The sequence below is a fragment of the Drosophila subobscura genome, chromosome J (assembly GCF_008121235.1).
Source record: "Drosophila subobscura isolate 14011-0131.10 chromosome J, UCBerk_Dsub_1.0, whole genome shotgun sequence".
Classification (NCBI taxonomy): domain Eukaryota; kingdom Metazoa; phylum Arthropoda; class Insecta; order Diptera; family Drosophilidae; genus Drosophila; species Drosophila subobscura.
In genome coordinates, this window is record NC_048532.1 from 6,493,136 (window position 1) to 6,506,078 (window position 12,943).

At 43.1% G+C, this 12,943-nt stretch overlaps 1 protein-coding gene across 1 annotated transcript; it reads right to left on the bottom strand.

Moving 5' to 3' along the window:
* Nucleotides 1–10,721: 10,721 nt before the first annotated feature.
* Nucleotides 10,722–12,536, bottom strand: LOC117893340. The gene has a single exon (XM_034799930.1). It carries the CDS (start codon nucleotides 12,534–12,536, stop codon nucleotides 10,722–10,724), a length of 1,815 nt encoding a protein of 604 aa, XP_034655821.1.
* Nucleotides 12,537–12,943: the final 407 nt, after the last annotated feature.

The window sequence follows — 12,943 nt, forward strand, 5'->3', positions numbered from 1 at the left end:
TTTTCCCAGCTGCAACTGGGGGGGATATGTACCCCTGGAATCAGTTAGTGCCCCTTGCCCCCATATCATGGCAGGAGTCTATTATGGGTGAAATTTAATTTACTGCCAGCAAAGACACAAGAACAGTGAGCAGATACGCCTGGGAAGGATGTCGTTGCGCACGATTTAATAGTTTCCTTGGCCAACTCTTAGTTTTCTCGGTGTGTGCGTGTGGCAGCCGTTGAAAGAGAGATTTCCAGCCAAATGGCAGACGTAAATTGATTTAAGTGCATGTCGCAGCATATTGGCCAGGCCAACACTGCAGCTGGAACAGGCAGCAGGACTCCTGCTTGGCCACTGAACTGGACAGTGGACGCTGTACTCCTGCCTGGACACTGGACTGCACGCTGGACTCTGGACACTGGACTCTTCGACTGGTCTCTAAATCATTTAACAAGCTTCCAACGCTCGTTTGTTGCTTATAACATTTTTCTCGTAAAATTGTTTATTGGTCTGCAGTGAGAGAGAGGTACCGACCCCTCTTGCACCCTCTGATATAACTTCATTTCGTCGAGAGAAAGAGCGAGAGAGAGACCAGCAGGAGGAGCAGCTGCTATTTCCGCTACGGCATTGCACTCTAATCACATTTGGTGAAGCCGCCCCTCGCACTTGCCCCCCTGCCACGAACTTGTAATTGGTTTACGCCGCTCTGCAGTGTCGAAGCTTTTAATGAAGTTTTCAGCGAGGGGAGATGTCCGACAAATAGAAGAGGAAACAGAAGAGGGAGTATGTGTGAAAGAGGGAGTGTGTGTGCAAGAAGGGGAGAGCGTGTGTGAGAGAGGGGGCGAGAACAAAATAAAGTGTGCGTCGATGCAGGCAAACGATCGACAAATTGGTGGAGTGGCAGCTAATGGCACAGAAGCAACACACACAGAGAGGAGTGGAGGGAAGATGGAGGTGGAGACGCGGCATGTGGGTCAAGTTTGTCAATGAGCCATTACGCATCCGAATTACAGCAATGCCATTCGAAAATTTCGAAAAGAATAGAGCATTACGAAAGTGCAAAAGAGTTGAGGAAAAGAGTTGCAAAAGAGTCGAACCGACTATGGCATGCTCTTGCTACTTCTGACTTCAAAGTATTTATGGTTCTTGGATTGCTGCCTTGCATTATAAAGAGTAAAGTTTAGCGATGATTAATTGGTTTTGTGGCACATCTTTGCCTGCAACTATCTCTTCCCCACCATCAAACAAAAAGCTACAACTATAATTTACTTAGGATCTTCTGACTGCCCCTTCCAATAGTGTCCACTTTTGTTATCAATTTGGGTTACTTGGCTAAGTACAAACAGCCATAAACGTTTGCCCCAAATGCGTTGACTATTAGGCCAAAGATTTAGCACTCGCTGGAGGCCCCTCAGCCCTTCTGCCCTTGACACGCCTTGCCACGGTTCAAGGCTTTCGCCATGTAGAGTGTGTGGCATGTGGCAAGCCCAGGCAGGCAGTTACAACACCCATAACACACGCCTTCCCTTTCTCTCATTCCCCCTTTGCCGTTTCCGTTGCTATTCCCGTTCTAGTTTTTGTTTCGTTCCTTTTATTATTTTTTTTGGGCGGCTGCCGCTGAACTTTTGCGACATTGGCACTGGCGAATGATTTAAAACTTTTCTTGTTAGTTTCGTCTTTAACAAGTTTCTGCGGAGCCCAAAAACTGGAGCGGGACAGCCAGTGCTCCGCTGAGAGAAAGTAGCAGCTAGGAAGCAAGGCAGGCAGGGGGGAAGGGCCACCCATGGGTACTATTTGCAGGCGGCAAAGTTGTAGGCAACAAATTAATTTAATGTCAGACACAAGACATAAGACACAAAACTTGTTGTTGGGCTGTGGCTTGCATTCAGCGGGACTACGCTTTAAGCTTTAGCTTTATCCTGTTTTTCCTCTGCGTTTTGGGCCTTTGGATGAAGTGCCGTTGACATAAATTCATTTGGGGGCCAACGCTAAAGCGGAAGCCAACTTTTATGGATGCTAAAATGTAAGTATTGTCTGGCAACTAGTGGGTGGGCACAGGACATGAGTTGAGGCAGTGGCAGGTGGCACAATTACAAGAAGAATCAGAAGTACATCGAGAATAGGGTAATATTCTGTTTATTTGAGCCATGCTAATGACAGACAGTAAGGCTATAAAATGAGCTAAAAGAGCAAACAAGGATAGAGAAATGTTTGAGCTGTAACTAAAGTAAAATAAACTAAGGAAGCGAAGCAGGTATAATATTTAAACTATGATTTAACCATTTTAACATACCACAATTGGTGAGCGCAGAGGATATAAACTGAAAAGAGTAATAAATATATTTATTTAAAATTTAAAAAAAGAGTATTTTATATTTAGATTGCATTTATTTGCTACAAATTAAGTTTTTGGGGGATTTGTTGGGAAGCCACAGAGAGAGCAGCAGAATGTGTACTGTTGACAGCGCCAATAACAGAGGCGACAACAGAGCCAATAACAGAACAAATATCAGCGAGAGAGACTTGAAGCGGCCGTCTGCCAAAGAGAGGAGAGAATCAAGCCTCAACGATCAATGCCAAAGTCTCTCTCGAGTAACAGTAAATAAACGAGCGCAAACATCTGCACAAATATATTTAACATTTAAATTGAATGTACATCCACGGAAAACCGAGGCTACGTTTATTAGATTTATTTCCAAGTGTTTTATATTTAGTTTAATATATATGTAGGTGTAATTGTGTGTATTTACTAATTAAATCCATACAAAATGTAGCTTCAGGCTACAGCAACATTTATTCCTAATAAGTAGTTTACCTTTCAATTCAAGTATTAATTAATCAATTTGCAACATAATTTCCTTCCCCCACCAAAAGCTTAGATATTAAATGTGCAACCCATTACGAGCCCCATGGATATCGGATTTAATCCTAATGCCCTTACAGCGCTCCAAGTGTCGCGTGAGACTTAGCAGCGCTTACGAGAATGTACCTTTGGCCAGGAGCCCAGCTGCCGCGCTCTCTCTCTTGCTTGTTTCCTTTGGCCACTGACCATTTGGCCAGCTGAAATATGTACTCGAATTCCGCACCGGACTAAAGCAAACCGCACTTACAATGCCATTTGCCGGCATTACATTTATTGGTAGGGCGGAAGGACCTTTGAACACGGACTCCACCTTCTATCCCTTCTGGGATAATTGCACTTGTCAGCATTTGTTTTACACTGACCCCAAAGAGATACATTTAATAGATGCTACACACACACTCGTATATTTCTGCTTGTTTTATAGCTGAAAATGGCAAAAACATAAATTGCCGTTGTGCGCAATAAATGTGCAAAATAAAACAAACTAAAAGTTTTTACATTTACTATGCAGCACTAAGAGAGAGAGAGAGAGAGAGAGAGTAAAGTAAAATGTACATCCATGTTGCACGAGAGAGAGAGAGAGTCAAGTAAATGGTTCTGCTGCGGATTCCCTTTCATTTCCTGATGTGGGAAATTTATTGCATGCCATTTGAGCGTTTTTGTTGAATTATTGTAACCGTAAATTGAAAATGGCCAAGCGGCCAAAACAGAGGAAAATAAATATATCCGAGAATGTCTGTACCAACTGCATCTTGTGCCTTATTTTTCTTATTTAGTTTTTTTGGACAGCCTGTTCATTGCAGCATGAAACAAAGGCCAAGCAATTGCATTACATGGCCAGATGCACACAAGTCCCCACAAAGAAAAGGGGAGAGGCTGCGAAAGACTAAGAGTTGGGAAAAACTAAGAGCTGGCAGAATCCCTCAAGCTGCTTTTGTTGTACAGCTTTAAGGTCTACTCATACTTGAAGCAGATAAATTTATTCCCCCTAGTCTAGACATTTGCATTTTTATTCAAATCAAAAGCAAATTTCGTCACACACACAAAAGCCAACAAAAATCAATTTAGTCGCACAGAAAAAGGGTCTGAAAGTGAAACAAATTGGGGTAGAAAGGGCTGAGCATGCCAGCAGAGCCTGAACCAATCTACTCCAAAGGATTAATGGGAATTTTAAATATATTCAGCGGCGAGAGAGAGACACTCGAAAACTTGCAAATAAAATGTAAATATTTCATAGATAAATATATAAAAAGCGACACGAACGAACCCTTTCAGGCCTGCGGTTAAGGCCTTTGCTTAACCTTTTTTCTGCTTTTTTTTTGCGGGAGGTTAAATCTATCCTCTTTTGGCTGGGGTTTCCTAACCTGATTTTGACAGCCTTAATGGGCTTACATAATGTTGTCTGTCTGCTCATCGAATTAGTTTGTGGAGTGGAAATTCCGGGGTTAAAATTCCGCACAGCTTAGCAGTTCATCAAAGTCGTTGGCAGCCAGTTGCTAAAGCGGCTTCTAATCCGAGTCAAAAATCGCACAAGATTACGTGATCTGAAACAATGCGAAAAAAAAACCAAAAACCTAAAATGTCAAAGTGGTGCTGCTGGGGCTGCCTCAATTTTGTGTCAACGACGTAGTTCAGGTAATTTCCGTAGAAACTTTGGCAGCCATTTTGTCGCTGACATTTTATTTATGTGCGCTCATAACTCAACTGTAAATGCCGCACACACACACAGGCCACACAGAGCAACACACACACACGGATACATTAGCTAGGACGCGGCGAGACATGGCAGGAGCCAAGTGCTCATAGTTTCCGTTTCCGCTTCCGTCGCAGAGTTGCCTGCTCGCAAAATTAACAACAATGGCGGTGCTAAAGATGCCGCCTCATCCTCCATGCAGCTGTGTGTGTGTGTGTGTGTGTGCGTGTGGCTTTTGTGGCTTTAAGTAGCAAAATGTGGCAGCTTCCCTTTGCCTACCCGTCTGCTGCTGCTGCCATGGCCACGGCACCCATTTAGTTGCTGATTTTCTTACACTTTTTAGCGCTGCCATCATTTTATGGCGAGGCTTCCTTCTGTACGTGCAATGCATTTGCACCCCACCTCCTCAACCCCGCACACACACTCATGACTCTGAATGAGAATGCGAATGGTGAATGCCAGTGTGAATGGGGAATATGAGTGTACGTGTGGAGGAGGGGGGCAAAGGGTAAAGGGTGGCTTGGATGACATAGGATTTATGTAGTCCTTTGGCCCGACACCGGGCCGATTGAAATGTCACGTCGGGCCGTGAATGGGAGCGTAATGAAGCGGTTAATGTCGCAAGCAGGAAGACGCTCTGAAGGGAATATTAGAATGAAAGAGTTATGCCATCAAGTGAATGAAAATTTATCAATATGAATGCGAAAGATTAAGATATTGAAGGACATGTTAACAAGGTAAGTATTAAGGGGAGTTCAGAGCAGTCAAAATAAGTCAAAAGATATAGAATTTTATATAAATACATATACATAATGTAAGTCAGGAGCTGTGTATGTATAATCCTTGCATTTAATGCACGAAACAATACCTTAATAAAATCTATTTCCTGTATTGTTTTTTTCCCTTGACAATCCGCTGACCAAACCACAACTGCACTGTCAACTAAATTGAATTTTTCACCCCCATTTCCGTAAATACCATGCAATTTATTGTTGTTTGGCTAATTAACATTTGATGAGCCAGTCAGGCAGCGTATAAACATAATTTGAATTAAAATTTATTTTCGCTAGGCCGCGGTCAAGTCTTTTGATGTCATTGTTTGACCATTTCTCGCCTAGCAAACAATAAATTCATCATTGTCATACGTAAATACTTACATGCATACATACATACATACATATGAAAGTACATGAATGCATACACTAAGAGAAAATACACGCATGGTATAAAGCATCACATTAGTACTTAAATTAATTCGTGATTTTTAATAAAATGTACTTACATTTAAATTTAAATAAATGTATTTGAGAGAATTTTTGAATAGATGTATAAAAATCAACAAACACAAAAATGTTAAAATAAATTGCACTGTTATTAAATACAGAATAAATGAAATTAAACCAAATTTAAAATGATTTAAATTTAAATGTATTTCCTAGGCTTTTTGAATTTTTTTGCGAATAAATGAATAAAATTTAATACATTTAATACAACTAAAATAATTGTAGATTTCTGAATTTCTAAGAAATATATTAAATCGGAATTCAAAATTATTATTGTTAAATATATTTATTTATATACCAAAAATCATAGTCAAAATGTGAATAAAACTTATTTTTTCTGGTAATTTCTCTTCTCATTTTTCTTATCCCTAAATGTAAATATATATTTCATTGCTTTTCTTTCTCTGTGTGTATATTCTCCCCTCGTAAATTTGCTCTGTCCATTCAGTTCGATTTTTTCCGAAGCCATTTCTATGGTTGCGCTGCTCATGTGCATGGAAAGCATTTTGAAATGTCAATCGAATAAATATTTTATTCGTGATGATGATGATGATGATGCGGCAACAACAATTGTCAATTTATATGCGAGAGCATAAATGGCTGTACGATATGGGATAATGGCAGCTGGCATTTTGTTTAATTCGCACGAATGGCTGCGATTTATGTATGTTAAAAGTTGCTCCCCCCTTTGGCCACTAAATATTTTAAAGTTTTTACTTTTATCTGCTGCAAGTATTGCCTCTAAAATAGAACAGAACCGCAGCAGAGCGGAGCCCAAAACTTGTCCAGCAAGTTGACAGCAGCAGCAGCAATTTGCGTCTTCACTTTCAGTGCTCCTTCCTCTTGGTGGACCCACGACTTGGTCTGGTGCCGCCTTGTGGCAATGAACTTTTGCGGGATGATGCAGCCAAGAATTTGTAGCTTACTTTATCTGCACGAGTATCTGTATCTGTGTATCTATCAGTTGCCTGCCCAGAGTTGTCAAACTTGTTTTGCCATCCCAACGAAACCGAAATGAAGCTTGTTTTCTGTTCTGCTTCGCTTTGCTGTTGCTGTTGCTGGGGTACATGTTGTTGCATGTAGAAACCAATTGGCAGCCGGCAATCGACACAAACGACTTTTGTTGACCTTAACGTATATGAAACGATAATGTTACGCTGTAAGACAAATATAAAGACCAACTCCTGAAATCGAATGCATATAAATGAGGGAAAATAGAGCCTCAAAGGATAGTGGAGGATACTCTGCCACATTCAGCGCGTGGAACTATTTGCTGGAAGGTGGCAAAATGCTTTAATATCAAGTTATAGCTCTCAGCTTTATTTGTGTCGTGTCCACATGTAGATATGTACCTATGCGGGTGTGTGTGCGTGTGGGAAGGACTCTTGTAACATGGAAAACAATCAAATGGCAGGGCAAATGCTGGCAAAAAGAGCACACAGAACCAGCACACACAGAGCACACAGAAACCAGAACCCAGAAACGAGATAGGGAGACAAAAGATTGCCTTAGGTTTCCCATTCATGCACTCATTCAGTCATTCATTCATTCATTCGCTCACCCATTCATTCTCTCACTCATTCAGTTGCCATGGCGTTTGTCTCTTCTCTCTGGATATTTTTTTTTTTTTGCCTGTTTTTTGCATGTGTGCCACGGCGTGTATACGTAATGTGTGTGTTCAGCCTCTATGGCGGCTTTTGTTCAACATGACAAAGACATGACAGCGACAGCAGCAGCAGCACCAGCAAGAAACAGCAATAAGAAAAGTAGAGAAAAAAGTGCGTTCTCGTAATGCTTTTAATGCTTTCAAAATTCTTGTTGGATTGATTTATGACAAGGAGCAAAGGACCAATGTCAGAGGCAGAGCTAGGAGCTGCTTCAGAGACAGAGCAAGGAGCCAGAGCTAGGAGCCGCATCAGAACTAAGACCAAGCCAGTAACAAATCAATAGCCCAGCTTTAAAGGTCACAAAGACTGAATGGAAAACGAGAGCGAGAGCGGATTATGGCCTTACTCACAACCAAGTTATGAAGAAAGATCATTTTGTGGCTTTAAATTTATTGCAGCTGCTTGATTAATGTGGCAGCTCGTTCAGCTACCAGCCCCAGCTCCACCCCCATTCATTTATTAGACAGGAGAATGACAACCCGAAGCACTCCATTGTCACTGGAGCATTCATCAATTTCACTTACTTTCGCATTCTAATAGCAAAATGAATACCAGCGACTGCAGGAAGACACTGACAACATCCTGAGGAGGAAGGGGAAACGGATAGAATATGGGAAACAGGGGAAGGGATACACGTCTATAGCCTTGGGGTAAGGTAAACATTTTCCACCTCTTTGTTTGCCTTCCATTGAAAGTTCTCTCTCTCCCTGTGCTGTGCTGTCAGTTACATTCATTTTCGTAGCTGATTTGCATATAGAAAACTTGTTAATAATGGCAACTAAGTTGGAACCCACTCCCCCATGCCACTATCCCCCTCTTCCAACCCAAAAAGCAACAACTTTGCCATTTTGCTGGCTTAAGGAAAAGTTTTGTGATTGAGTTTTTGACAGTTTCTCTGAGGGATTGCCAGAGATGGAAGAGAGGTGTCTGCCATAAGCTTGTTTTGATTTTCCGTTTATTGTTTTTGCTCAGCTTTCCGCTCTGCATGGGAAAAGTTTCGACTGCTAATTGCCTGAGCTCATAATTAGAACAAATGCAAATGAATGGAATGGCAGGGCATATTTTTTGGGGGAGTTGCTAGCCGCAAAACCTTTTTGCAAATTAATGCAAATTACAGTTGTGCGTTAAAATTCACGACTAATTAGACCAAAAGTTAAATCAAAAGAACAAAAATTATGCCGCGCCTCGCATTTATATGAACATTTTTTTGGGGTGACGCCTGACAGTTTTCTTTGATGCTACCACAATTTGCATAAACAAATGCAAATGAATGCTAAACCAGAAAGAGAGTGATGCAGGAAATACATTTGCCACACCAGGTGGGGCAATGCTTTGCAGCATTTATTCCCTTGTATTTCCTACAGAAGAAACTTTTGGCATAAACAAAACTTGAACAAAATACAGAAATTTCTCTGCCTCTGTCTCAAGCTTCAGAATATGTTTCTAGGTAAGCAGACTAGTCGTATTTAAATAACGATTGAAATCGGCTTGGCCCTTGGCTGCAGTGCCAAGCCGATTTCAATTTCAATTTGTGGCTGCCACATCCTCTTTGGTTTGCATTTAAATTCGTTTCAATGCGCATTTGCAGAGGCATCGAATTAACACGAATTAATTAACACATGGGCCAATTTGTGGTTGCAATAATTACGATTAATTATTGCATTTTTCTCTCACTTTAATGTGAAATTGAAAGGAAATGTTGCTGAAACGAGTGGCCGAAAGATTAAAAGTGAGCGAAAAATCAGCAAAAGATATAATTAAAAATTTATTACGAGATTTTCCAGTCGCAATTTAAGGGCCAAAATGTTGCCAGATTAACTTTTTGTTTGCTTACAGTTTTAGGTCAATCAGAATTCCCATTAATTTTCTATGCATCATAGAATATGTCCATTTCCCTGTTCCATCCATTTTTAATCTCAAAATCCCAGCCTAAAATGAGTTTGCAATTTCGTAATTTATTTTTGGGAATTTTCCAACAGCGTGCCGCCGCCCGCATTGATAGGCAACACGAAATGAGCAAAAATAGTGGCAACATTTTGTGGGGGAAACGCGTTGTTGCAATTAGCTCCCGAAATGCGGTTCAATTAGCGGAGTGTAGTGCTCCGGGCAGTGAGTGGATTGTGTGGGCGTGGCACTGACTGACTGACTGCAGCTCTGGGGCAGCTAGCCGCTAATTTGCATATTGCATTACATGAGAATTTCCCCGAACTAGCTGTTGGAACTGCAATGCATTGGTTTGGATTTACAGCCAGAGAGAGGGAGTAAGTGGAAGTGGATTCATTCAGATCGAATCAGTATTCCGCTCTGACCGAATCCGTACAATGCTTTTTGGGGCTTAATTAAAAATTGCATTCAAAATGCATGGCCATGGCCATGCAACAGTAATTCGATTGCCACCAAACACTTTGCATGGAAAGGCTCCATCCAAAAAGTAAATTTCAGTGCAGATTTTCCCTTTCCTTTAAAGCTGGAAATTGTCGCATCGATTTTGCCATAAATGTCCCCTCTAACGCCATGGAATCATAAGGCGTGGGCCAATAAGCGGCAAATCCTGCTTACAACGCCTGTCTGCCCGTCTGTCGTGTCTCCTTGGATCCTGGCTGTATGGCCGGATGGCTGGGTATTTCTTTAAAGATAAAACTGGCGTAAACGTCAATTATGTGGGCGTATATCCCTGGCCCGGATGATTGAATGACTGAAAGCGCTCGTTGTCGAAAACAAAAACTAAACAAACAGCGTCGGAACTGACGACAGACGCTTGAACCACGTCAATGCCAGGAGCAGAAGCAGGAGGAGGTAGAAGAGTGGGAGTAGGAGTAGGAGCAGATCCAGGAGCAGCTCGCACTAGCTGTCGACTGACATTTTTTGTTGAATGTAATCCGCTCGTTGGCAAAATGTTTGATTTATGTCAACGTGAAGCTGTCGCTGGGATGAGAACCATTAGAACATTAGCCCTGTAAGGGGACTCTGCCACCGTTCCCTGGTGTGTAGTTCTATGGCATGGAATATTAGATAGTGCAGTGTAATGGCAAACATTCGCACATTGATTGGCTATTAAAACACGATTAAATGGCTCTTAATTACGTAAATGTGTTGGGGTAAATGTTTACTAATGTACTGTAAATGGATTGCAGTTCATTGAATGACAGTAAAGATACGCAGATCCTCTAGAGAATCGTTTAAAATTGTGTGACTGGTAGAAATACATTTTCTATGCTTTAAACAACAAAAATTTAATGGTTTCCCATGTGAAATCGTACTTTCCTTTGGGTGAAATCCACCAAATGTTCACCCAGAAATATCAGCCATGACAGCAGAAGAGAGACGCTTAGGAGGACCCACACCCAGGTGAGATCTGCCACCTTGAACTCGTGGAATGCCGCATAGGGAAAAGGTTTATCCTGTTGTATCAGTCCCAATGAAATCATCTCGTAGAGCGTTTGCTTCTTCCAGTACGCCAAGAGGCCCGAAGAGTGAACTCGCATGATGAGTCGATTGATGGGACGCTCATAGATGGAATTTGCCTGCATGGGCAGCGACAAGATGATCTGCGAGCCAATAATCAGTCCAGGCATGGAGCAGAAGGCGGGTCGCTGGGACAGCTCCTGCCGCTTGGCCGTGATCAGCCACTCGGCGGTGAGCACAGAAAAAGCCTGCGACTTGTTCAGCGTTTGCCTTTTGGCCTGGAACCGCGCGGTGCTCAAATATTTTATTTTGGAGCGTATCAACTCGACGGTTTGTTCGCCCTTGAAGCTGTCCAGATAAAAGTGTTCCGCCTCATCGAAATAAATGTCCACGGGAGCATCGCGCAGTTGCGGAAAGTCGGAGATTTGTCGGTCGGGCGGTCGCTTGGTCAGGAGTGTCTTCAGATGTGCCGCAAAGAGTGTGCTCAGTACTAGTCCGAGCAGAAAGAGCTGGGCATGTGCCACCCTGGAGCTGATCATGTTCTGGGCACTCATATTGAACGACTGACCAATCATGCCCGATATTATGCGCTCGTTGAAGGCCAGCGTGCACCAGTCGATGCCTCGCCGCAGCAGCAGATACCCAAAGCACGTGTCCAGCATCGCAAAGATGAAGTAGATGCCCGCTAGGATTCCCAGGAACTTTCTGCCACACATGATTCCATACACATCCGCTGTGGTTATCTCCTCAGCACAGGGCACCATTACGAACCACTTTTCCAGATCGTAGGGCACCGAGAAGACGCCTGAGTCGCTGGGCGCCTCATAGCCACACAGGCTGATGGGCATGTCAATGGTTCCGTTAAGTGTCAGATTCCTGAGGAGGATCAGTGACATGTGCTCGCCGGGTGCAATGGGACGCTGCCACTCTATGGTCAGGTTGTAAATTCGCGCAAATTCCATCACCAATTTGGCCACATAGCCCGTCATGCCAAGCTGCTGGCTTTGCGGCTCCTGGTAGACCAACGAACGTGGGGGAAATTGATCGGGCAGCGTCAGTAGGGCCCTGCCCTGATAGTCCCTAATCCTGGCGAAGATGGGTTCTCCCCGGGGATCCATCTCTCGCCATTGCTGCTGGGCATAAGGCTGCAGGCGATTAACTTTGCCTTGGGCACTCAGCACAGCCACCAGAAGAAATCTCAGCTGCTCTGCAGTGTTGGCAATTTTTTGAAGTGGCTGTCCCTCTGCCTCCTCCGCTTGCAACACCAATAACAGCGGCACATGCCTCATATTCTGCAGATTCCTGTCCAATGCCTGCCACAGCTCCAGATTCCATTCATTGTTCTCGCCCCACAGCCAGACGAGGGCCAGCATCTCGTTGTTGAAGCTGCCACTCAGTTGGCAATCCACTTGCTCATCGAAGCTTAGGACAGGCCAGGACCAGTCCCACCTTTTGTCCATCTCCTCTGCTCGGCTTTGGCTGTGTTGCAGCACCAAAAGTGTCTCAAAGTGCTGATCCGCATAGATGGAGTCCAGTAGCTGGTTGAGCTCGCACTCTGCGTTTGCCAGAAGCAGCAGCAGAACCGACAGCTGCCACATGTCGCTCGGGAATGGTTGCAAGTCCACCAAGAGTCCAGTAGCCATATGTCCCGGGCTTATCTCTCGGCATCTCGGCGCTAATTAGTGGAGGTTACAAATGATTTGGGTGCCCCCTTAAATGCTCTAATGGTCTTCGGATTGCAGGCGAGAGAACTGAGAAATGGCCTCCATTAGCATAAACTTTTACGACTTTAATTGTGCTCAATTATATCTTCAGGAAACAGGGTGAAAATTCAGGAAAATAATAACCTTCCGGAGGCATTTCTCTGCCATTACTCAATGAACATTGCAAAACGATTTCAAGTCCTTCCTGAAGGATTTGCTTTGTGGGTTTTGCTGCTAATTGTTTCTGCAAATTTGTTTCCATGTTTTCCGGATACACATCTGCACATCCTGCTGTCTCTTTTAGGGATTAGTGCGATTTGCATTTGATTTATCTTTATTGAAATTGT

Coding starts and splice junctions, on each gene's coding strand:
- LOC117893340 (XM_034799930.1), bottom strand. CDS start 12,536: ATGGCTACTGGACTCTTGGTGGACTTGCAACCATTCCCGAGCGACATG.